The 26,756-nt window shown below is 38.6% G+C and overlaps 1 protein-coding gene across 2 annotated transcripts; it reads right to left on the bottom strand.

Moving 5' to 3' along the window:
• Positions 1–322: 322 nt before the first annotated feature.
• Positions 323–22,870, bottom strand: RNF146 (ring finger protein 146). Of its 2 annotated transcripts, none has more exons than XM_040238974.1 (3): positions 22,763–22,870; positions 13,657–13,764; positions 323–2,046 (listed from the first exon to the last, which is right to left on the bottom strand). In XM_040238974.1, coding segments are annotated over exons 2-3 (1,059 nt in total). In that variant the 5' UTR covers positions 13,659–13,764; positions 22,763–22,870; the 3' UTR covers positions 323–989. The 2 variants fall into 2 exon arrangements, with proteins under 2 accessions (XP_040094908.1, XP_040094907.1); XM_040238973.1 differs by having other exon boundaries at positions 13,657–13,759; positions 22,763–22,861.
• Between the last annotated feature and the right edge of the window lie 3,886 nt (positions 22,871–26,756).

Below are 26,756 nucleotides of genomic sequence, written 5' to 3' on the forward strand. Positions count from 1 at the left end.
TTTGTGTCTACTAAGGCTGTTTAGAAATAAACCTACCATTTAATTCATTTAAGTGCTAGCCATTAATGAAGACTGGCAAGGAAGACCCAGTATATACATAGCCTCTTCTATCAAGTTATTTAAGACAGGCTTTAGGTTTATTTCCACACATATTTATTCCATGAAAATTCCCTGGAGAAATTTAAATCTTCTCTATGAAGAAATCAAACTTTTCTGAGCAAGTGACCATGTAAGCTGAATATACACCAATTTAAACCACCATTTTAGTGATCTTTGGCCACAAAATGTTTCCATTTCCTTCCAGATTCAAACAGGAGACAGATTAATTTTGATAAATTCTAGTATTTATTAAATTATAAAGTCTGTAATCAAAAAAAATGTGGATCAAGAGAAACTTCTAACTACAAGGACTAGACAGCAACCCCCTTGAGAACGCCATGAAGTGTGTTACAGACAAGATTCTGAAACATAAGCTGTTTTCTTTACATTTCCATTTCAGTAACTTTACTATTAAGTAGTTGTTATTCTATTTTAAAACCCCAAATTCACATTTGTTCTCACATTATTTAAGCTTTCTTTCGTACTGATACCAGATATCTCGTAGGTGCCAAATTTTAGTAATGGTTTTATATCAATCCATGCAGAAAAACATGAACCAATGCACTAGTCAGATGAGGACCATTAATGCACAGATAATACACACACGCTGGCCAAAAGAACTGAAAGTATTTTAAAAAACTATAAAATAAACAGACCTCAAGAAAACTGCGTTATTACTAAACAGCTCTCAACTATTAACACCCAAGTTCTTTATATTAAATAAATTTCTCAACAGAGATGTGTTAGACATTTTAATTACAGGGCTATCCTTCCCATACCCCTTCCCACCCCACTCCCAAAATGCACTACTAGGGATGAGTATAATGTTAAGTGGGCAGAAATTTACAGATAACCATTTTCATCTTGAGCACGGATCTGAAAACTTTTATTTAAACTTCTGTTACTGTGCACTGTCCGTCAGGCCTTCGAGATCTGACACTCACTGTTCCAACTGCTGCCACTGATCGATCAGTTCCTGATCGATCAGATACTGTCTGATTTGGATTAGGAACCAAAAGTCTCTGTTGGGTCAAGGAGTGTTGTGCAACAAGCGCAGATACATCCTCACTATCACTACTGGCATCGGATTCGGTTTCTTCAATCGAAGTGTCTGGTGCTGGTACCCTGCCTGAAGATGGTGATTCATGCTCTTCTTCTCCTTCCCCTCTATGACTCCTTTCCACTATGCTGTCTCCACCAAGTTGTAAATGTGCAAAAGAGTCTTCCAGAGAAGCGCTTGCATCAGGGGATGGTGTGGTGGGGCTTGTTAGCTGACCATCTACTGACGTCAGGGGCCTCACAGACGACGACTGAACAGAAGCTCCGCTCTGAGCCGGTACACTGTCCGCTCCGTCAGCAGAGCTCTCTCTCGCTAGGTTTACGGTATTAGCATCACAGTCCAGCCTAAGTCCGGCTACTCCTTTCTTTGGTATATCTATTATATCCCGCTTGATCTTCCTGCGACGTCCATGTTCGTTTCTCCTATACTGTACCATATTTTCAAGATCAGCAACATACAGAAACCCGGCAATCAACATTTCAGTGCTCTTTTTACCTTTGGAGAAAGCATCTTCCAGCTCTCTGCTAGTGCGCTCGTCATACTGCCACCACCCATTTCTTCCTTCATAATACCAAGCATATTCACCGTTTCCTCTACTTGCTGCCTTGAGTTCTTCTGGTGACAACAACGTTGGCTTATCAAGGAAATCTTCGGGAATTTCTTGTCGACAGAGGGCACATCGCTTTCCAAGCCATGAAGCTCCCTTCACACATAGATAGCAGAAAACATGCTTACAAGGCAGACTGACTGGGTGAACACATGTTTGCAGACAAATGGCACATTCAGGGACAGTTAGAGAAGGCGCAGTATTAGAACAGGATTCATTTGCTTTCCTGTTCGTAGGAAGCATGTTTATAGAGTGATCAATTTCTCCACAGCCAGCCATCCTGAGAAAATGAGAGAAAATACATAATATTAAAATCTTGTTTTAACTCTTCTAAAATCTTAATTCAACATTCAGAAAACACTTATTAAGCACCAATTATATGCAAGTCATGTCCTAGACACTGGGGACACAAAACTGAAAGTAGAGAAAAAACTTATGTAGAAAAATATTTTTGATTTGAATTTATTCTTATTTGTGTGTGTGGGGGGGGGTAATGAGGCACAAATAAAAAAGTACAACCAAAGTATAGATTTGAAATAAATATACCATTTCTATTCACAGAATAGAACTAAATGCTAAGATTTTAAAATGTACAATCCATCTAGACTTTTTAAATCAGTCTGGAAAGTAGAGAAAAACAAAAAAAAATGGTTAAAAATAATTTAGATTACAATCACAGAAAGTAACAAATTTTGTAGCCTTTTAGGATACCACTAACTGCAATTTTGCAATACTTCCATGCATTAATGTACTTCTGGTACTTGACAAGTAGACCACGTAAAATGACTAGAGCTGAAATCCTAGAAACTCCCTTTCTCTGCTGTATAATCTTAAAAACATTGGTTACACCAGTCAGCTCATTCCCCCTCTGTGAGACACCTTTCTTTTAATGGCCTTTTTACTGTTGCTGGCTTTTTCTAACCACACATACGTGCCTCTTGCTGTCCTCTTTCAAGATGATCCCATCTACATTCATGGCTTCAGTTGTTACCAACTCCTAAAATGATAATCACCAGCCCAGGTCTTTCGTTTTAGCCCTAGAACTATCTTTTAATTGCCTACTTTCACTCTCTTCTTGGCTGTCTCAAAGGGACAAAAACTGAATTTACAATCTGTTTCCTCCTTACTTACACCCTCCCTAAATGCCCCTCTGGGTTACCTCTATTCATTTGCTTTTCAAGCCAGAAATCCGTCACTGAAGCTGTCCTCCTCCTAACCCCTCCCCATTCAAAACTTCAGCAAGTCCTACACTTTATCTCAACATCCCTTAAATCCAACTACAGTCCATCTCTGCCCTTCCCAAGTCATCAAGTAAACACTATTTATTAAATTACTGCATATGCCTTTTAATGGGTCCAGCCTTATGTCTTGTTAAAAAGTTGGTTTCAAATTAGAGACCAGGATCTATACGCCCTGCTCCCATGCCAGCTTCATCTCACATGTTTTGACTCAATTCCCTTTTCTAAGATATCTAATACACACTACATAATAAATACTTGCTAAACTGAAATTAGCTCTTCTCTCTTCTGTTCATTGGCAAAAGCTATATATATATATTGTTCTCAGAAAACAACTCTGAAAACAGTTGTAAGGCACTGACTGACTGACTAGGTTTCATTCATCAGGTCCTATTGCTACATTTAAATCATAGAGTAACTTGAAACATTCTACTAACAGAAAAAACTAAAATTAGCTAGAGAAAGGGTAAACAATATATTCTTTTGTCCCTTTCAATTAAAAAAAATTCACTGTCAATGAAATTCTGAAAAAAATTTTTTTTAATTTCCACATTTAAGGCCCAATTAAAAATAAGGAAGTCCTTCATCAGCAAGTAATAATTTAACTGAGTTAACAAAATGTTTAAATGAGCTACTGCTCATCACTACTTTGGAAAAACAACAGCAACATCTCATATACACCTACATGATCTAGGTGCCTTCTGGACAAAAGAAAGGCCAATAAATTTAAAAATTTTTTAAAGAAAAATAGAAGTCTACTAAAATGTAAATAAAGTATCTAACAGTGCAACTTGTATGAATGCCATACTTTTAAAAGATACACAGTCTCAAACCCTGTTGTACTGTAAGTAAAATTAACCCCAAATATCAATTTTCCATTAGATGCAGTTACCTTATCTATGAAAAAGAAAGTTTTCAACCTAAAAGCATTACTCTCCACCCTGACCAATGAAAGACTCTTACTCTTGCATGCATAAATAAATGTAAACATATAATTCACAAATTAAAAAAAAAAAAGATAGCCGTCCTAGGGGAAGACATGAATGGTCAAAGCAACATACTAGAAAAGGCAAGACAGTTCTTTTGGGGCAGGTATTCTGGTTCCCTCATTAGAATGAGATAAAACTGGATAAACATCATCAGAAAACAGGTAGAGATAGTTAAAGTTCATTATTTCACCTAAAGAACATTCAACTATCAGTTCAGCTCAGTTCAGTTGCTCAGTCGTGTCCTACTCTGTGACCCCATGAATCGCAGCATGCCAGGCCTCCCTGTCCATCACCAACTCCCGGAGTTCACTCAGACTCACGTCCATCAAGTCAGTGATGCCATCCAGCCATCTCATCCTCTATTGTCCCCTTCTCCTCCTGCCCTCAATCTTTCCCAGCACCAGGGTCTTTTCAAATGAGTCAGCTCTCCACATCAGGTGGCCAAAGTATTAGAGTTTCAGCTTCAACATCAGTCCCTCCAATGAACACCCAGGACTGATCTCCTTTAGGATGGACTGGTTGGATCTCCTTGCAGTCCAAGGGACTCTCAAGAGTCTTCTCCAACACCACAGTTCAAAGGCATCAATTCTACAGCACTCAGCTTTCTTTACAGTCCAACTCTCACATCCATACATGACTACTGGAAAAACCATAGCCCTGACTAGACGGACCTTTGTTGGCAAAGTAATAGCTCTGCTTTTTAGTATGCTCTCTAGGTTGGTCCGGAGAAGGCAATGGCAACCCACTCCAGTACTCTAGCCTGGAAAATCCCTTGGGCAGAGGAGCCTGGTAGGCTGCAGTTCATGGGGTCGCGAAGAGTCGGACACGACTGAGCGACTTCACTTTCAATTTTCACTTTCATGCATTGGACAAGGAAATGGCAACCCACTCCAGTGTTCTTGCCTGGAGAATCCCAGTGACAGGGGAGCCTGGTGGGCTGTCTATGGGGTCGCACAGAGTCAGACACAACTGAAGCGACTTAGCAGCAGCAGCAGCTAGGCTGGTCATAACTGTGCTTCCAAGGAGCAAGCATCTTTTAATTTCATGGCTGCAATCACCATCCACAGTGATTTTGGAGCCCAGAAAAATAAAGTCAGCCACTGTTTCCACTGTTTGCCCATCTTTTTGCCATGAAGTGATGGGACCAGATGCCATGATCTTTGTTTTCTGAATGTTGAGCTTTAAGCCAACTTTTTCACTCTCTTCTGTCACTTTCATCAAGAGGCTTTTTAGTTCCTCTTCACTTTTTGCCATAAGGGTGGTGTCATCTGCCTATCTGAGGTTATTGATATTTCTCCCGATAATCTTGATTTCAGTCTGTGCTTCTTCCAGCCCAGCGATTCTCATGATGTACTCTGCATAGAAGTTAAATAAGCAGGGTGACAAGATACAGCCTTGACGTACTCCTTTTCCTATTTGGAACCAGTCTGTTGTTCCATGTCCAGTTCTAACTGTTGCTTCCTAACCTGCATATAGGTTTCTCAAGAGGCAGGTCAGGTGGTCTGGTATTCCCTTCTCTTTCAGAATTTCCACAGTTTATTGTGATCCACACAGTCAAAGGCTTTGGCATAGTCAGTAAAGTAGAAATAGATGTTTTTCTGGAACTCTCTTGCTTTTTCCATGATCCAGTGGATGTTGGCAATTTGATCTCTGGTTCCTCTGCCTTTTCTAAAACCAGCTTGAATACCTGGAAGTTCACGGTTTAATACTGCTAAAGCCTGGGCTGGAGAATTTTGAGCATTACTTGACTAGTGTGTGAGATGAGTGCAACTGTGTAGTAGTTTAAGCATTCTTTGGCATTGCCTTTCTTTGGGATTGGAATGGAAACTGACCTTTTCCAGTCCTGTGTCCACTGCTGAGTTTTCCAAATTTGCTGGCATATTGAGTGCAGCACTTTCACAGAATCATCTTTTAGGATTTCAAATAGCTCAACTGGAATTCCATCACCTCCACTAGCTTTGTTCGTAGTGATGCTTCCTAAGGCCCACCTGACTTCACATTCCAGGATGTCCAGCTCTAGGTGAGTGTGAGTGATCACACCTTCGTGATTATCTGGGTTGTGAAGATCTTTTTTGTACAGTTCTTCTGTGTATCCTTGCCACCTCTTCTTAATATCTTCTGCTTCTTGTCCTTTATCGAGCCCATCTTGTCCATACCATTCTTGTCCTTTATCGAGCCCATCTTTGCACGAAATGTTCCCTTGGTATCTCTAATTTTCTTGCAGAGATCTCTAGTCTTTCCCATTCTATTGTTTTCCTCTATTTCTATGCATTGATCGCTGAGGACGGCTTTATCTCTCCTTGCTATTCTTTGGAACTCTGCATTCAAATGGGTATATCTTTCTTTTTCTCCTTTTTTTTTGGCTTTTCTTCTTTTCACAGCTATTTGTAAGGCCAACTATCAAGAGCTCTTCAAAAAAGTTGAAGATATTAAGGGAACATTTCATGCAAGGACAAGCATGAAGGGCAGAAACACTAAGGACCTAAGAGAAAAGATCAAAAAGAGGTGCCAAGAATACACAGAACTAGACAAAAAAGTCTTAATGAATGGACAACCTGGAGTGTGAAGTCAAATGGGTTATAGGTAGGAAGCATTACTAGGAACAAAGCTATTGGAGGTGATCGAATTCCAGCTGAGCTATTTCAAATCCTAAAGCTGCTGCTGTTAAAAGTGCTTCAATCAGTACGTCAGCAAATTTGGAAAACTCAGCAGTGGCCACAGGACTGGAAAAGGTCAGTTTTCATTAGAATCTCAAAGAAGGGAAATGCCAAAGACTGTTCAAACTGCCATACAATTCTGTTCATTTCATATGCGAGGAAAATTTTGCTCAAAATCCCTCAAGCTAGACTTCAATAGTAAGTGAACCAAGAACTTCCAGAAGTACAAGCTGGGTTTCAAAGAGGCAGAGGAACCAGAGATCAAAGTGCCAATATGTGCTAGATCATGGAGAAAGCAAGGGAATTCCAGAAAAAAATCTACCTCTGCTTCATAGACTATGCTAAAGCCTTTGGCTGTGTGGATCGCAACGAACTGTGGAAATTCATAAGAGATGGGAATTCCAGACCATCTTACCTGCCTCCTAGGAAACCTGTATGCAGGTTAGAACTGGACATGGAACAACAGACCGGTTCAATGGTTCAAAATTGGGAAAGGATTAAATCAAGGCTGTATATTGTCACCTTGCTTATTTAACTCTATGCAGAGTACATCATGTGAAATGCCGGGCTGGATGGAATCAAGATTGCCAAGAGAAAGATCAATAACCTCAGATATGCAGATGATACCGATCTAAAGGCAGAAAGTGAAGAGCCTCTCGATGAGGGTGAAAGAAGACAGTAAAAAAGCTGGCGTGAAAGCCTACATTCAAAAAAGCAGATCATGGCATCCAGTCCCATCACTTCGTGGCAAATAGAAGGGGAAACAATTGAAACAGTGACAGATTTTATTTTCTTGGGACTCCAAAAATCACTGTGGACGGTGACTGCAGCCATGAAATTAAAAAACGCTTGCTTGGAAGGAAAGCTATAACAAACCCAGGCAGTGTATTAAACAACAGAGACATCATTTTGTCAACAAAGTCTGTATAGTTAAAGCTATGGTTTTTCCAGTAGTCATGTACGGATATGAGCTTTGGACCATGAAGAAGGGTGAGCACTAAAGAATTGATGCTTTCAAACTGGTGCTGGGGAAGACTTGAGAGTCCCTTGGACAGCAAGGAGATCAAACCTGTCAATCTTAAAGGAAATCAACACTGAATACTCTTTGAAAGGAATGTTGCTAGGAAAGAAAAAGGCAAAAGGAAAAGGGAACAGAGGATGAGATGGTTAGATAGCATCACCAACTCAATGGACACGAATTTGAACAAACTCTGGGAGCAAGTAGAGGACAGCAAAGCCTGGCATGCTGCAGTCCACGGGGTCACAAAGAATCAGATATAACTTAGGGACTGAACAACAACTTTCAACTATCAATTTGCCATAGCAAATACCAAATGCTGATTCTGTGTAGCTCACCAAGTATACTCCTAGTGTATCCCAAGTAAGACATGGGGAGGAAAAACTTTAAGTACTTTTTACATAATTCTGTATTAAGTACATGCAGTAGGCAAGATACCATTAAGATATGTAACAAGATAAAGACAAAGCAACGCAAACCACTAGCCTGCCCACCTATAAGACCCACTCCGTGCATGGGTGCTGTTGCTTCAGTCGTGTCCAACCATGTGACCCCATGGACTGTAGCTTGCGAGCCTCCTCTGTCCATGGGGTTCTCCAGGCAAGAATACTGGAGTGGGTTGCCACGCCCGCCTCCAAGGGATCTTCCTGACCCAGGGATCCAACCTGCATCTCTTACTTCACGTGCATTGGCGGGCAGGTTCTTTACCACTAGAGCCACCTGGGAAGCCTTCGATGATCTTCAAATAGGCTGGAGGCTAAATTTGTGCAGAGGATTATACGAATATATAAGTAAGAAATGCTTTTTTTTCTTTCCCTTTTGTAGAGCAAGGATTTGATAAAGAGAGTGCTAATTAAAGAGAAATATTCCCTAAGTAATAAATGTCTTAGGAAACTTTAGAGATCATTTTTAAAAAGGGAATTTATTTCCTGGTTACTAAATTAATATGAAGAAATTTGGAATGAAGTTAGTCCAACTCTATTAAAGAACATAAATGTATCACTCACTTCCCAAGACTTTTTTTTTTAACCAACTGAACCCGTAATGTGCTATTATTACTTTTATGCATAAATTCCATTCTTCTAAATGATGTAAAATATTTCTGGAAGACAAAAAATGTCTATTAATGCTAGTTAAGACTTCTTTCTGTGCAACAAGATCAAATACAGAGAGATATAGGCAGATTCAGTGGAAATATGTAAGTATTCAGATTTTGTCTAATCTTAAAGACATCTAATCAAAAGAAAGGTAAAATTACTATAAATGAGAAAGATCTTTAGCTTCCATAGTACTGAGGAACTTTCTGCCACCAATAAAAACCACAAATACTGAAAAAACAATTTTTTGAAGTATGGGCTCAGAACCCAATTAAAAACATGAAAGAGAACAAAGAATAAAGTACTACAAGATCTTTTGTGGAGACCGATCAAAAAAGAATGTCATCTTCCTTCCCAAAACTTTTTTTTTTAATTCCTCAAATCTTTACTTCTGTTGGAATATAGAGTTTGAACTTTAATACAAGTTAAAAATTTAACATTAAAATTTTAACAATGACCATTCCTAAGTCCTTAAGGGAAAATTCTTAACATTTCCTATCGTACAGTGTCTTGTAATTGGTGGTGGTGATGGTTTAGTTGCTAAGTTGTGTCCGACTCTTGCAACCCCATGGACTGTAGCCTGCCAGGCTCCTCTGTTCATGGGATTCTCTAGGCAAGAATACTGGCGTGGGTTGCCATTTCCTTCTCCAGGAGATTTTCCTGACCCAGGAATTGAACCTGGGTCTCCTGCATTGCAGGCAGATTCTTTACCAACTGAGCTACAAGCTAAAGTCGTTTAATTTCTGTTGGATGTCTACTGATGTATATTTTATTATAGTAAACTATTTAACAGCTAACAATTACTGATTGCATAATATGTGGCAGATATTTTGTGAAATACTTTAATCCTCCTATCACCCTATGAACTGGGTCTGTTATTTTCCCTTTTACAGATGAGGAAACTGAGGTACAAAAAGCTCAGATGATATACCCAAAGCCATAGTTCATTAAGTGATTGAGCCAGCCTCAAATCTAGGTTCCATAACCCAGGTGATCTGACTTCAGAGTCTTTACTCTTAACTGCTACATATTGTTTCTAAAACAACCATGTCTATCCAAATAGAAGAACCACCATCAGTAATTTTAGGAAAGATAAGGCTTCAGGAAGTTACAAGAAATTTCAGACTGATAGAATAATGACATCTGCAAGAGCTGTCACGTATTTCTCCTTATTCCTTTTCAATTTTGAACAGAGAACGTGTTTGAGCATCTACCATGCCCATGGCAGTAGGAAGGGAAATGCATAATAAAGTCTGCCATCAAAGTTAAAGAACACTGCATTACCTAATGATTTTTTGACAAGTGTAACAGATACCAGGGAGTACAAAGAAGAAATGGTAACTAGCAAGGAGGGGATAGATACATTTGAATAGATGAAAAGTACTGTGCAAAGAAGTACAACAGAGACCTTCTGTATTATGGAATCCTAATAAAGTTTAAACATTTTAAATGCAAATGGTTTGTAAACACTTCTGGTCACAGCCTTATTAAAAATTTAATGAAATCTTACATATAATTTAAGGAGTTCAAGGATCTCTATGAAGTTGGTCCTTATACTAACTCTTAAGGAGTCAACAGGAATTCACTGAAAGGTTATGTTAGGAAGTGACAAGTCGGTTTACTAGTTTATGAAGACCAGTTGGACAAAAGTTTGGAGGAAGACTTGGCAGCATGAGGCCAAAAGGAAACTAGAATTTATAATAATCCAGGTAAAAGATAATGGGAAGGAAAGGACAGATGTAAGGTTCTAACAGGAGAACATAAGAAATACTAAGGAAATAGAAATGAAAGCACTTAGTTACTGATGGATGATCAAGATTCAGAATCTGAGCTGAGTTCTGACATTGTAACTTTGAGATATTTATAAAGTCTTCAAATGAAGACAGGCAGATGACAGTTGAGTTAACTGGACAGGTATGCTCAAGAAATCTAAGCAGAAAGAAGTGTCTTGAGCCACCAACACATACATGATTACTGAGACACGAAAATGGATGAATGCCCAAATTAAATCTGCACAGACAGCACACAAAAGGGCTAATCACAGAACCTTGGATTACTCCAACATTTGTAAGTGAGGCAGTGGGCAAGAAGAATGGCAGAGAAAAATGGGGAATAAAGTGAGACTACCCCCTCAAAAGCCACAAGGGGAGACATTTGCAAAAAAAAAAAAAAGGATCAAGCAAGGAGCAAAGTTACAAAAGTTACTCAACTTATGAAAATTTCCACAATTGTAGTGAAATATATGGTGCAAAATGTGTGAACACCACACACTGATTAGCTATTTTGAGTTCCCAGAACCCATTGTGCCTGGTATCAATCCCTTTCTACTTAAGACATCTTTCTTTCCTTATTGTCCCAAAGACTGTTATAAAACTTACCCAACCTCTTAGTTAAGAGATATCCTGAACCCTCATATTAAGAAATTAGGTATGAGTGACTCCTCAAAATCTATCTTTATCTTCATTCTATCTTAATCCTCTTGGGTCAGGATGGAGTACTGGTAGCTTTCCAAGCTAAACCATCCCATTTCCTCCACGATTTCAATTAATATTCTATTCCTAAATTTCAAAATCAACTAACATGCTAAGTCTAATGATCTCTTTCAGTCTTATCTATTTGATTCCATTGCACTAAATGATATTATTAACCACAGACTCTATCTAAAAATTTATATTGTTCATTTCCATGACGGTGCTCTCTCCCAGTTATTGTTTCCTCCTGTCCCCACCACCTTCTTTAGTTTCCCTGAAATATCAGTATTCCTCAGAGAGGCTCTAAGTGACCAAATTTTCAATATTACATTTTATGCCTAGACAATCTACAGGATATTCCAAATTTATATGTATGAATGTAAATCTCGTATCCTCAAAATGTAATATCCAGAACTGTTCCAGATTCCTAAGAGCTATATTTCCAATTCTGTATTCAAAAGGTCTACCTCAATACTCTCCAGTCACCTGAAATCAAACATGACTAAAACCAATATTATCTACTGCCTTAAACCCACATCCTCTTCTTTTAGTCTCTATCTTGGATAAAACTTAGGAGTTATCCTCAGCGCTCCCCTACCCCTTGGCCACTTTGCTTTTCTGCAACAAAACCTTTACAGAATGTGTCCCCTTTGTTACTAAAGCCTGTGACCTTAATTTTGGCCTCCTGGGCACACTCTTATACAAAATACTGACCTCTCAAGTGGCCTTCCTGACCTCGGTCTTTTCTTCCTCTTATCTTTCCTCAGTTTAATTATGTCTAATTAGTCCTTCCTCCACTCTGTCTTCAGTAGTTTTCTACTGCCTACATAATGTCATCAAAATTGCTAAGCACTAACTTTCAATACACTGACATAGACTTCAGAGTAAAACAAGACTTAGTTAAAAATTCATCATTTATTCTTACTATGTTCACCTAGAACAGTGTTTACCAAACTTCTCCAAAGATAAGAATTAGCTGATGTGCTATCTCTTGGAAATTTGGACTCAATGAGTCTAAAAATCTGTTTTCAGTAAGTGCCCTAGCAGATAATTCTGAGAAATTTGGTAAACACTGACCCAGGGAAAATGAGTTTTATCTAATTCTATTTCTTCATCAGTAAATAAAGCTACAACAATCTTGTGACTGAGTTCAATAATCCAAGTAAAACATCCAGTAAGCACCAGGCAACAAGTAGGTACAAACAAACACACTCAATCCATTTACTAACTGTGAAGTCTCTATTTCCCATTGCCCTTCACACAAAGGATTGCTCCCTCACTCCCCTAAGATGCCTGGATATTTAGGCAGCTGTGCCCTTCCCCATTCCCTTGGCTTGAAAAATAATTCCTAATTTTCTGATTGTTAAAATTCTATTCATTCTTTAAGACTGAACCAAAAGTTCCCCTGTTCACTCTGAACTCTTCAGATGGGATAAATTCTCTCAGTTTTGAAAGTGTTTTACTGGAGCCTCAATATAGTATTTCTTCCACTGTATTAATTATATAGTGTGTCTTACTAGACTACAGTGTGTCTTACTTACTAGACTACAGTCTAATTCCTTGATGGCAGGGATAGTCTGATGGTCAAACTATCTGACCCACAGGATTAAAAAATATACAGAAGTATATAGACAGGTAACATGTAAACAGGGTTAAATTAAAACTATATTTGCCCCAATTTTAAAGAAAAATGCTTACTGGTTTCATTTGTCTTTTATTAAAATTCTCAACACTAAAAATGATATGGTAATACTTTTAATGGGAGTATATAATCAAAGCATCATACTGGAAAAGTAGATAACAATAGTTACATGTCAAACGGGAATATGTGAAATATATCTATAAGGGTTACTCTTTGGTCAAGTATTTTAACTACTGTAATCACCAAAACTGTCAACTTGGAAGATGGAAATATGATGTTCATTGTGTAAAAAAGTTTCATCAGTAACAGACTCAAGTTCAATATGGCCAAGATAGAGGTAGTGTTAACATTTTAAAGTATATTTCACAAAGAGAAACTGATAGGAAAATAGAACTAGTAAAACTGGGGACTCCAATAAGAATTAAAATGCAATAATGTACTTTAAAAAAAAATAAATTAACTTTGTTTATTTAAATAAATTACTATGTAAAGGATAAGTAGAACCTAGAAGACCTGGAGATCTTTCCAGTTTTTTATGTGCAAATTTCTATGTCTTCAGTTTCACTTTTATAGGGATTATTCCCTATGAAGAGATTTTTTTTTGGATGCCTATATTAATAGTAATTAAATGTGAATAAACTTGTCAATTCAATTAAAGATCTAAAAATCAATATAAAACATTCATTTTGTTTGATTAAAACTGATACTTGATTTATTACATTTTATACCAGTCATTTAACTTGTTGCAGCTTTGTAAAAACCATGATGCCATACTTACATTTCTATTACAGACCCCACAGATGCCTGCCACAAAAATAAAATCTCATCTTCATGAGTAATCAGCCAGTTTGCAGAATTTTCTCCTCCATTGCTGGATCATCCTTTGCTGCAAAAGAAAAATTTCAACATCAACTTCTCAACAAAATTAGTCAATTATGTATGATTCTTTCATTTAAAAAATTCAGTGGCAAATTTTATCTCAAAAGTGGACAAATTTCAAGACAAGGATGCCAGCTTTCCCCACTGCTATTCAACACTTTACTGGAAGTTTTAGCCAGAGCAATCAGATCAGGAAAAGATATGAAAGGCATACAAATTGGTAAAGAAAAAGTAAAACCAGATCTATCTGCAGAGATAGTAAAATTTTCTCTGTTCTCTATAGAGAAAATTCCGGAGAATCCTGAAAAAAGCTGCTAAAGCTAAAACAAATTTAGCATAGGTGCACTTTTTAAGTTCAATGCACAAAAAGTCAGTTCTGTTTCTATGTCACCAATTCAAACCAGAAATCAAAAAAGCATTCCCACTTATAACAGCATCTGAAGGAATGAAATACCTTAACCAAGGAGGTGAAAGACTTACACAGTGAAAAACTACAAAGCACTGCTTAAAGAGATTAAGAGCAAAATAATGGAAACACAACTGGTGTTCATAGACTGGAAGACTATGAAGATGACAGAACTATCCAAGGTGATCTACAGATTCAACATAATTCGTATCAAAATCCCAATAGTTTTTTTCTTTTTTCAGAAATGAAGAAACTCATTCTCCAATTCATATGGAATTGAAAGGGGCCCCAAATAGCCAACACAATTTTGAAAAGGAACAAAGATGGTGAATTCACACTTATAGATTTCAAAACTTACTACAAAGCTACAGTAATGTAACTATGGTTTTGGCATAAGAATAGACAAATACACCAACAAAAGAGAGAGTGCAGAAATAAACCCATATCTATGGCCAACTGATATTTTACAAGAAAAAAGCATTTTTTTAAAAAGTGAAACCAGTTCTATATGGATGTGATATGTCTTTCACAGCCTCTGCCTTCCTACAGGAGGTAATGTACGGGAAGGCAAGGTCATCACATTAACTAGGACCTCCTGGTACCTATATGAATGTCCCAGTTTACAAACCATTAAGATGGTTCCTGGACAGCAGGCATCCTGAGGCACCAACCAAAACATCATCTCAGTCATTAGTCCTCTCTCTTCACAGTTAGTGTTACCTCCATCCACTTCAGGCCCACTACAGGAAGCTCATTTACTGCAAAGAATGTACATGATGAGGACAGAGGTAGGCTTTCCAGGAACAAGACAGAAGAGACAACTACTCTTTCAGTTCCATGCACCTCTTATAGTGAGGGAATCTATCTCCCTAAAAAACCTGGCATTTCAGTGTTTAAGATTTTTTAGATATATGCCCTTTTAAGATAAGTCAGCATATCTCACCAAATGTTTAACAGAACAGACCAAACAATATGTAATCTATCTCAAAACTGAAGACCTTTCAAAGTAACTGACTAAAAGTGTTTATAAACAACTTGACTTTTTATTTTACTCTTACTTTAGAACCTAGTCTTTGCATCACAAGGACTCCACTGTCCTGACTTCCCCCCACAACCCTTTCACTTTACTAAGTGCCTACAATTTCAGTGGCACCAAAGAGGACTCCATCATTCACTTCCCTTCTACAGTCTACTCAAAATATTAGAAACCGCCCACTTTCGCACACAGGACAATAGGAAACATTCTACTATTCTAAATAACATCATTACTCTTAAGCACAAACAAACAAAATCCCACTTATTTTTCGAAGTCTCTAACCATTGGCTGTAATCCCCCTAAAGCTATTCTCTTAACTCTTAAAATACTATCTATCTACTCACTACTGGTCATCCAATTCACTGTAATTCCTGACACCTGACTATGAATTTATTAAATATCCTTGAGAATAAACCATTCAACACCTAACTCAGAGGTTCTCGAACTTCCCCAGAGACACACATCCTCAGACTCTAACTAACTCGAGATACTGTAAGCAAGTAGACATGGGTTTCAGCCCAGGAATCTCACCTCAAGTGATGCTGATATAGGTAGTGCATCAAATACAATTTGAGAAACACTGTCCTTATTTTTCAATTCCTAAATTCAACAAACAAAATATGATGGCCACGTTTGAAACTAGATGCCACCTAAAACTGCTGCCTCTCTAAAATCTTAAACTCACTCTCAGACCACAAGCTCTGGTTCTTCCAGCTCACTTACTCATTCATTCTCACACCCACTCTTTAATTCCAAGTGCCTCTCCAGTCTCTTGCCCACCTCCTTTCCTTTCTCCAATACCTGATTCCATTTCCTTTTCTGCCCAATCTGGAGTCCAACGATTTTAACTTCTTGAGAGAATGCTTGGCTCTCTCACATCTCTGTCTCTCATCTACACATACTCTACACACCCCCATCTCTGCATGTATCTTACAACGTGTCATCTCGGCTTCTGTGCTTTAACCAATGAGTGCCAATGGAGAAATACAAAATTATTTTTCTCACACCCCTTTCAACACATTACATCAAATTGTCAACTTTTAACCCTAACACCTTGGGAATCTATCCTCCATTCTCTTGCCATTGCTAGTGCCCTAGTTCAGACTTTTACCATCACTGGACTACTGCTCCATCTGATTATTTTGCTTCAGTATCACCCCTTAAATTAAGTTTCCGAATGTGATACACTTAGAAAGAAAAATGAACCCTCCATGCGTAAAGCCCTATATGGGCTCTCCAGCCTATATAATAAAGTAAAGCTCCTCAGACAATATTCAACAGCCTTAAAGACCTGAAACCTAAACAACTCTCTCCCATAACCACTCTCATAGATTAATACTCTAGTTACACCAAATTACTCAGTTCTCCAAATTTCCCTTTGTAATTCTGTATTTCCTCCTACCTGTATAGTCTTTCTTTTAAGGTTTATGAATGCTACTACCTTTCTCTGATTGCCTCTGGAAAAGCTGTTCCTTCCCCTATATTTTGTAATTCTTCTGTTACTGAATTTACCATATGCATTGCAATTATCTGTTTGCTTCTGACTCTTCCAGTAAACCATGAGACCCCTGAGATAAGGATTACTTATATCTCTAAGTGGCTGGTCAACTGCCAATCAGTTGTTGCTGTCTTGAGCTGGTATTCCTTGGATGAATGAAAAACTAAATTCATTTAAATCACTTAACACAACATTTACATTCTAACTGTGAACAGGCACCCAGCCACAAAAGCTATAAAGTTATACAACTTTCAATCCTTTCTTTAAACAACTTAAAATCCAACAGAGGTAGTTAACACATTTACAAATATAAAATTGATGCCATCTTTATATCTTTTGACAAGTATATAATTTACCTAGCTATTCTTCACTGCAGTGAATTCTCCAGAATGCAGATAGAAATCCAGGAATAAAACAGATTTTAGTAAATCTTGTCAGCTACAGGGACCTTTCCAATCACTATCTCCGTGGCTAAAATTTAAAAGCTGGCTGTAAATGGAGAATAGGTGAGGGGAGGAAAATGAACTAAAACCTATATAGTAATCCAGACTTCCAGATATGACAACTGTGGTCCTCAACCAGCAGTATCAGTATTACCTGAAAGTTTTTTACAAACAAATATCCAAAGCCCCACTCTCTGCCAAGAGAATCAGATCTCCAGGTATTTCCTATGCATATTGAAGGTCACTAAGTAGACGCATTGTATCACTGAATCCTCAAAATGACTCTGTGAGAAATTTTATAAATGAGGAAACCCAAGCCCACAAGGATTTAGCACCAATTCACAAAGCTATCAATACTGGAAGATGAGATTCAAACTCAAGTATATCCTTAAAAAAATATTTTCCTCAATGTACTATATCTCAAAGAATATCGTTATCTAATAGAAATACCATGCAAGCCACATAGGTAATTTCACATTTTCTATTAATGACAATAATAAGAAACAAGCAAATTTAGAGAGTATATTTCATTTAACCCAATATATTCAAACCATTACCATTTCCACATGTACTTAGATAAATTATTAATGTGGTATTTTATACTTGTGTTTGTGTACGTGTGTGTACACTCCTTGAAATCTGATGCATGTTTTACTTTACAGCACAACTCAGTTCAGACTAGCCACACAGCTTGCTCAATAGCTCCATGTGGCGAGTGGCTAGCATGCTCGCGATGCAGGATTAGAATGCCTTGCATACCAACAGTCTTAAAAAAAAAAAGAACCTGCAATAAGAATTGTTGAATAAAGAAAACGAACTCCATGTTACTTTACTCACACCTTTGCTTGCATAGATTAAAAAAAAAATTATATATTCTATTGTGATCAAAACTGACTGGTTTAGGTATCCCAATTCCACCAATTAGATCCATCAACTCTAGCCTCTGAGAACTGTAATGCCAATTGGGCACAACATATGGTATGGCTTGTAATATTCAGAATAGTCCTGTGTAATATTCACAACAGTCGAGTGGCCCTCAGAAGATTTATACATTTGAAATCAAAGAATTTTTTTAAGGGAGGGAGGGGGAGTCTTTTACTTTTACCCAAAGATAAAAGAATAGTGTAATTCTAACTGCACAAATAATCTGGCAAACATAAATAACTCAAACGTACATAATTCATTTTGCAATGAAAGATTTGTAAATTATCACCAAACTAAATACAATTTATGAGTTATTCAGTAAAATCTACCATTATATTTTGACATGCATCTATCAACTAGTTAATGGCTTAAATTTTCTCAAGGTGCAAATTTATACAGAAACAAACTATTAGGAAGGTAATATAAAAAGAGAAAAGATTTGAAATTAAACCAGTTATTTCTGCACCTTAACAATTCTAAAGGGAAAAAGTGGCAGGCTATTTTTTAAAATACATAAAAATTTAGACATCATTTACCCATTCAACCAATCAAGTTTAACTGAAAACGAATATTGTATTATTTGTAATTTTGTGACCACTCAACAAATTCATGCACCTATTATTTGCACCCACTGTTATTGTCTCTGAAAATATTTAGGATTAATTAGTATTCTACTTTTCAAATCAGTCATGGACCAAGTTTTTTTTTCAGATAATAGATTCAAATAAATATTATCTTTTTAAAAAAAATCAAAGAAAAGCATGTGACAGTTAAAATATCAAATTATAAAGATGTAAAGATTGCCCGTATTTTTCCAATTATTAACAGCCAATGTTTAATAAAAGTTATTACTCTTTATTCAAAATATACAAAACTGGAAATGTTCTACATAAAAGAGATCAGTGACAGAAAAGAAAAATACTACACATCTTACAACTTTTGTTATACAGTCAAAAAAGAAGTAAAAAAAAATTAAGGACCAGTAAAAGAAACAGAGAGAGAGTGGGTGTAATTTAGCAGATATATCTTAATACTTCTTAAGAGAGAGTCCCAAATTGAAAGATGTAACTAAATGCCCTAACGTTTTCCCATTTTTAGCTTTCCTCATCTTCTGTTAAAACAGCTTACAGAAAGCACAAGTCATACTAGGAAACAAGTCTTCAGTCAAAACTCACTTCTACCAAATGGGGTCCAATATTTTACACTACTCTGTGTTAAAGAATTATTTCCACCACTGCATTTATTATTTCCCATTAAAAAAAAAAAAGTTACTGTATGACAATCTCTGGGCTTCACAATCTTCATGTCCAAGCTTTAAACCTTTACACTTCTCACCCAAAAACGTGGACTTTGCATTCTAACATTAAATGTGAAAGTGAATGAAAAATGTCTTTTAATCACATCAAACAGAAGTTGCATAGTCTGAAACCATTTTGTAAAGAAGAAAGGTTCTGCTGCTAATTATCTGTTTGACCTTGGTCAAGTCACAACTCTCATGTCAGTTATTTCACCCTATTCTACACTTCCATAATTCTAAATACTTAAAATTAGTAGGCATATAACAACAGGTTCGGTTTTAATTAACCCAAAAGGTAGTAAGCCCTGAACACTCAACGCTGCATAAATAAGCACAGGTGGTTGTAGCAGAATGTAAATAAGATGGTTTCCATACTATGGAAAGACTGTTTCTAATCCAGCTGGTCGCACAGAATCAGGTTCCTTGGGCACAATAAAAAACCAGGCAAGAGAATGGAAAAAGGTTCAGTACCAGGCTTTACTAACACTGACAGAGAAGCAACTATCCAGCTGGCAGTCTGTCAGGTGTTTCATGCTAGCAAATTTATAATACATAAGATAATGTTCTCTAAGCAGATCAGTATTGTGAAAAGATTCAATACTTTTTTCTTCTTCTTCTATGGAGAAATCATTTTAGATCATGTCCAAAAAAGAAAAAAACCTGCCCTATCCTCTGACAATTCAAAAACAAAATACTTTACCAGTTAATACATGTTTCCTTTTAAAAAAACATAAACCATTTCTTCCTCTTGTCTAATGACCAGCTATTTGGAACAACAGTATTCCTGATGGCTGTAATTCTATCAAGTTTTTAACAATGAGTAAATAACAAATTCTACAAATGTTTACTACCAGGTAAATATTTGCATAATTATTTTCATTTTGCCCACAATTTACACTGGCCCATTTGAAACAAAATTCTAAATCAAAGACTGAGCTTAACAAACGCTCCAATTTAAGATGTACAAGAAAAACAAACACATCCAAAATCTATTTTTAGAGTGGGTTTTCACTGTTCCGGTTTGCTCTTTAAAATTAGATTTACTGGATATATTTTCATGTTTTGTTAGCGCATTCCACAGACTCCCAGACACTCAACACAAACAATATTTGCTGGTCACAAAAACAGCAAAGCCAACATCATAAATCCTGTTACCTGAGCAGGTGATTTTCTTCCAGTGTCCTATATGTCACGTCTTTTAAAAGTATGAATATAGAATCACTTATTAAAAAACAAAATAGCCTTAAGTCTTTCCATTTCTGGACATGTATACTGCTTTCAATGACATATCATATTTTCAAACCCTATTTTAAAAGTACACACATTGTAAGCACTTCCACTTACATCACTCTGCTTGACCACCCAAACTGTATATACTTATTTTATAGTTAAGTTAATCATGTTCCCATTATGGCCTGCAATTGTAATTATCTTTTATCTTGCTATTGATTGTGAAAACTGGTAATATCTTTCATTATCGTGATTATGTAACTATTACTCACTTAATATTATTTATCATGATTGATCAACAGAAAAATAATAGAACTCAGTATCACCAAAACTATGATTTAACAGAAAAACCTGTATCACTTTTTAATATCCAGATGCATATCCGAATTATCTTGAAATTTTCTGAAAAACATTAATGCCCAGGTATTGCTTTTCTCCAGAGCTCCATGTATGTTTCTAATGTGCAATCATGTTTAAAAACAACTGGACTATATGACGATCTAGTTTGTTTCACTTTTTCTATTTCATATTCAGTAGCAGCAGCAGCTCCCATTTCATTTATATTTTCCAATTTCTCCATCTTTTCTTTTTGATGTTCTCAAATCAAGCGTAGTAGAAAAGCTTTTGTATATATATATACAATATGCACATTTTAGAAAACTTGTGAATTTTTGACTAAAAAATTTAGGGCATTTTGATTCCACTTGCTTAACTCACTACGAATAGAATGCGGATTTCTAACTTAAAAAAATAAATACGAAACAAGCGACAAAAACTTCCTGTATAGCACAGGAAACTACAGTCAGTATCTTGTAATAACCTATAATGGGAAATAACTTCAAAAATAATGTATGTATAACTGAATCACCTTGCTGTGCACCTGAAACAACGTAAGTCAACTATACTTCAATAAAATATATGTTAAGTGAAGGGAAAAAAAGTAAACTTAATCAAAAAAAGAAAAGTACACACATTGGAGGGGCGCCTGAAAATATCAATCACAAAGACAATGCGTTTTTCTACCATTTCTTAGCTTTCTTCTCTCAATTCCAGTTTCACTATTACTTAAACAAAATGTACCTTCTTTAGAAACTTGAGAAATAAGTGCTCAGTAAAATGGCACTTAGGGAACAGAAAGAAAGCCGTACTAAATTTGATATCAAGAGAAAAAGATCTAGTTGCCAGAAGTGTGTGTAAAAACAATTTTTCTGCCTTTCTCAAGGTGCCCACAGGGAACAAAAAATAGCGGCCACAATGGAACATCCATATACCCTTTCAGACGGGATGCGAGGGGAGGTGGAGGGGTGGTAGGGAGAGAACTCCGCACCCAGCAACCAGAAGAACAAAGCAACGGCCCCGTCTTTTAAGACGCACTGAGGTTTTGGAGGCTCAGCGGGTACTGAGACACCTCTCAATGGTTCTGATGCTTTAACAACAGTGCTGGGCTTTAGCCCGGACAAGACGAGGGACTGGACTGCTCATCGGATTAGGCAAGACCCAGGAACTGAGCAGGAGGAGGAGGCAAAGAGGGGAGAGAAAGATGCCAAAGACACTCCGGAAAAACAAAATGCAGGAACTGTACGTCCGGACCCAAGGCCCGAGTGGACGCCTCCGCACGGGATGCGGGGGGCGGGGGGATTACCCCTCCAACCATCGCCGCCCCTGCATCTTGAGGCCCATAAAGTCCCCGAGTAGAGGCCTGACACCCGCGCTCAGGGGACAGGAAAGGGACCCGGCTGCCACCGAAGGCAGCGACGAGGACCCCGGCGGAAGAGGCTGCGCAGTAATGGCCGCTGCTCCGCCTCTCGCACCCCGACCGTGACCAGCCCCGGGCTCTCGCCAGGGCAGCGGCTGCGGCGGCCACGGGCAACGCGGCGTCCGTCACAGTCTTCCTGCCTCTGACATCAGCCAAGCTAGCGGCGGCGGAAAGGGCTGAGCTGTGCCACGCCGGCTCGGCTCCACTGCCGCGGCCGCGCCGGCCCAAGGGCGTCCACCCGCGTCCCAGCCCCTGACCCCGCCGCCGCCCCTCTCAGGCCCGGAGAGCAGGGCCGACCCGGGGAGTGCCGCGCTAGGAGGTGACGCCGCGGGCCACCACTCCTCTTCCCGAGTAGGAACCAGGAGTGGCTTGACTTTCACCCTGCCCGTCGAGTGGGCTTCGCCCCGACTCCCACCTCTGTGGCCACAGCCGAAGCCGCCTCGCCGTCTTTTCTCTTCGGCCTCCGAGCCTGCAGCGGCCGGGGACGCGCGCGCGCGGCCGTCACGTGACCGCCGGTCGCGTCGCGGGGGCGGGGCCGCGAGAGGCGGAAGCAGCGCGGCGCCACGGGAGCTCGCGCCGGGCCGCCCCGGCCTTATTTCCCCACGCCGAGTCCGTGAAGCCTGCGCGGCTCGTCTTCTCGGATCTCTGGGGACGTGCAGTTTCGCGGCTTGGGTCTTTCTAACTGCATTACATTTTGCTGTGCTTGTAATTAGGTGCCGAAGAATTCTGAAAGACTGCAAGTCCACCAGAGAGAGAGATTGGGGACCGAGGAAGTAAGACGCGTGTAGGGCCAGCAGGTGGTGCTGCTCAGAAACCCAGCTTCCATACCCAGCAGAACCTTCTTGGGCACCCAGCTGAATTTGAGGTTGAAGAGTCTGTGGCAACACTGCGCGTTCCCGTTCAAAAAAAGTCCAGTTTATTCCTATTTTGAACCATTGAGCAATTAATTTAATCGGCAAAAAAGAATTACTTTCCTTCTGGGCCCTTTTTTCTTAGACTGGCTCAGATGTGTGAAAGTCGCTCAGTCGGGTCCGATTCATTGCGACCCAATGGACTGTAGCCCGCCAGGCTCCTCTGTCCCTGAAATTCTCCACGCAAGAATACTGGAGTGGGTTGCGAGTTCTTCCAGGGAATCTTCCAAACCCAAGAATCCGACCCAGGTGTCCCGCATTGCAGGGGGATTCTTTACCGTCTGAGCCACCAGAGAAACGCAGAAACTGGAAAAAGATTAATCAGTATACAAATCTAAATACTAAAGAAATGGCTTAATTTGTTGTACGTGTATGGTTTTAAACGTCAAACTCTTGGCTGTATCCTCCATTTCATTTGAGCCTGTAGGTTGTCTTTTTTTGGAACTGATTGTACTTTCTTAATTCTTAGCAAAATGAAGGTGGAAGAGCATGGTTTCTTACCTTTAAAAGAGCAGTATATATTTCAACATTCTTTGCCAGTATCTTCTTACTTGCAGTGCTGTTGAATTTCCAACTCTCATTAACTGATTAGTCAAGGTTCGAAATTTTTCATTTCCTATATGTAGAGAAATAAGTGCATTTTATTTTATTCTATTTATCTGTCTGCTGATCTATCCATCTGCATGCAGAAACGGAATTAGTCTACAGGAATCTCACTAAAATGCCCTTATGGGCTTCAAGCTCTGTCTCAGCAGCACTGGTAGTGTTAGTCATTTCAGTGAATAGCTCTATCTTTCCTTGTTCAAACAGGCAGGATGTAGCTGCCCCACGGCTCCTCCTAAGGTAACAGGATTGATGAGTCATTCCCCGTGGTTGAAACTCCAAGAGGAGAATTTTGTTGTTGTTCGGTTCCTCAGTCATGTCCGACTCTTTGTGACCCCATGGACTGCAGCATGCCAGGCTTCCCTGTCCTTCACCCATCTCCAGGAGCTTGCTCAAGGTCACGTCCATTGAGTCAGTGATGCCATCCATCTCGTCGTCCTCTGTTGTCCCCTTCTCCTCCTGCCTTCAATACTTCCCAGCATCAGGGTCTTTTCCAGTGAGTCAGCTCTTCCCATCAGGTGGCCAAAGTATTGGAGCTTCAGCTTCAGCATCAGTCCTGCTAATGAATATTCAGGGTTGATTTCCTGAGACATTACTTTGGTCAAGATGAGAATAGCAGGGCAACTGAGAGACGAGGCTGGGGCCTGCCCAGACCCCATATTAATAATGCTCATTCTCTAAGTCAGGAGACCTCCCTGACCACAGGCAGAAAGGCTCCTTGAAGGTCAAAGGGCTATGATGGGAAGAGATGCTATACCCAGAGGCCTCTTTAGTAGAATCCTTTTTAGCAAAGAGATTTGAGTGCACACAAGGGAGGAACCTGAGATATACCAAATATGGACTCTGAACCAGGCAAATCAAAATGACTGACCAAAGGAAAATCAGAAGAAATGACCCATAAAAGTAATTCAGATTGCCATGAGGGTTTGACTCAGAAACTCTGAGTCTGCCCATGTGTCTATCCACACGTGCTATACTCTTTTTCCTCCCAGTAAATACCGGCTTCACTACATTCCGTCTTTGTGGGAATTCTTTTCTGCAAAGCCAAAAAGCCAGGGCCCTTGTCACTGACCACTGATCCAGTGGTTAGGATTTGCTCCTCTCACCGCCACAACCCAGCCTCTATCTCTACTTGGGAACTCAAGCCCCTCTTCAAGTCATTGCAGGCTGAGGCCATCCGAGATCAAAACCTATCTTTAGTTTCTTTCTCTTATGCCCCATATTCACTTTGCAAATAATCTGTTAGCTCTTCCTTCAAAACACATTCAGAATCGGACTCCTGACCTCCTCTGCTACAACCTACCTTATCTCTTTCAAATGCTTTACTGAAAGACATTAAATCAGAGTCCAATAGATTCAAGATATTTTTGTAATAATGTTACTATCCTTGGCATTCTATTTTGCTTCACTGAATCAGAGAGAAAGGAGTGGCAACAGACTACTAGGATCTGCTCACTATTGATAACTCTTTCCCCCAAGCATATAAAATGTGTTCATAAATACCACATATCTCAGGCACCCCTTCTTCCCCATACTATCCCTCCAACATAAAAATGTTTGATGTTGTTAGTTTAGTGATCAAAATATTCTGTTTGGTTAATTCTGAAGACATCCATGAAAATGTGCTTGAGAAAATTATGTGTTTCAGTGGAAAATGTGTTGAAAATCATTGCTGTAACTAGTTTCGGGCAGTGAGTTTCAGAGTGTTTCCTAGTGTTCCCTGGGGGTTGTTCAGATCCTATCAGAGGGTCCTAGAGGTAAAAAATTATCTGGATAATAATACATACAAAAACTCTAGCTGCCTTGTTTCTCCTTCTCTCTCTTTCTCCCACCCCTCTCCTTTAACTTTACCACAGTGGAGTTTTCCAGAGGTCACATGGTGTGTGACCATCTGTGTGGCCAACAGATTGATATAGAAGTAGATTCTAGAATTTACCTATATTAATTAGGCCAGGCACTAAATAAATTTGTAAAACTTAAGATAATACTGTTCTTTCTCACTGTTAACTTTGCTTTGAAAAATATAGTTATTTTTCAGGAAATATTTATGTACTTACTTTAACATTAATGGATTATTATTTTAAATGACTTAATTGTAATTGATGAATTAATTTTAATGAATGTAAAGTATTCATGAATATTTTAAACAGTTCTCAGTTTTAGTTTGGTAACTATTGATAGATTAACATATATAAAACTTCTTTTGAGGCTTCTATAATTTTTAGGAGTATTATATGTTCCCAAGACCAAGAACTTTGAGAACTCTAGCTCTAGTATAGTCTAGAATAGTCTGGGACCGTTTTGTGCACCAGCCCTAAGCTAGATTTCTTCCCACATGCCAGCAATCATCTGATAACTGTGGACACAACTTTCTCATGTGTTTGGAACCAGCACAAACCAGATTCAGGAATGCACCCAGTCATTATAGCTAGCAGATGAATAGAAATAAAGCCAAAAGGAAGTTTTGGAAACCAAACTTTTCCATTTCCAGTTGAAGATTTTGCTTCAAGAGCTGATATGTAGCTTGATCTCTGTGCTACTATTTGACATGTTGTTCAGTAATCAAAAATATCTACTCTTTGAGTAGAATTTCTTTGTAAATAGTAGCAGACTGGACAGTTTTCCTTGTGCTCATCCTTTACCTAGCATGATAACCAGTGCTCTCTCTTTGGCTCATTCTTAGTGTTTCTACAGCAGCCCTGGAAGCTACAGCTGAGTTCTGACAATTGGATGCTTGGGAAATAGCCCAACACAAAACAGTCCCTGAGTAAGATGTTATAGTTTGACTGTAAAGGCAAGCACACCTTTCCTAAACTTGACTGTATGTGTACATTATATAAGTATTAGTTTTTAGATGTCTTATATTGACAATATTAGCTATTATCTCCAAAGTTC

Source organism: Oryx dammah, unplaced genomic scaffold (assembly GCF_014754425.2).
Source record: "Oryx dammah isolate SB20612 unplaced genomic scaffold, SCBI_Odam_1.1 HiC_scaffold_4, whole genome shotgun sequence".
NCBI lineage: Eukaryota > Metazoa > Chordata > Mammalia > Artiodactyla > Bovidae > Oryx > Oryx dammah.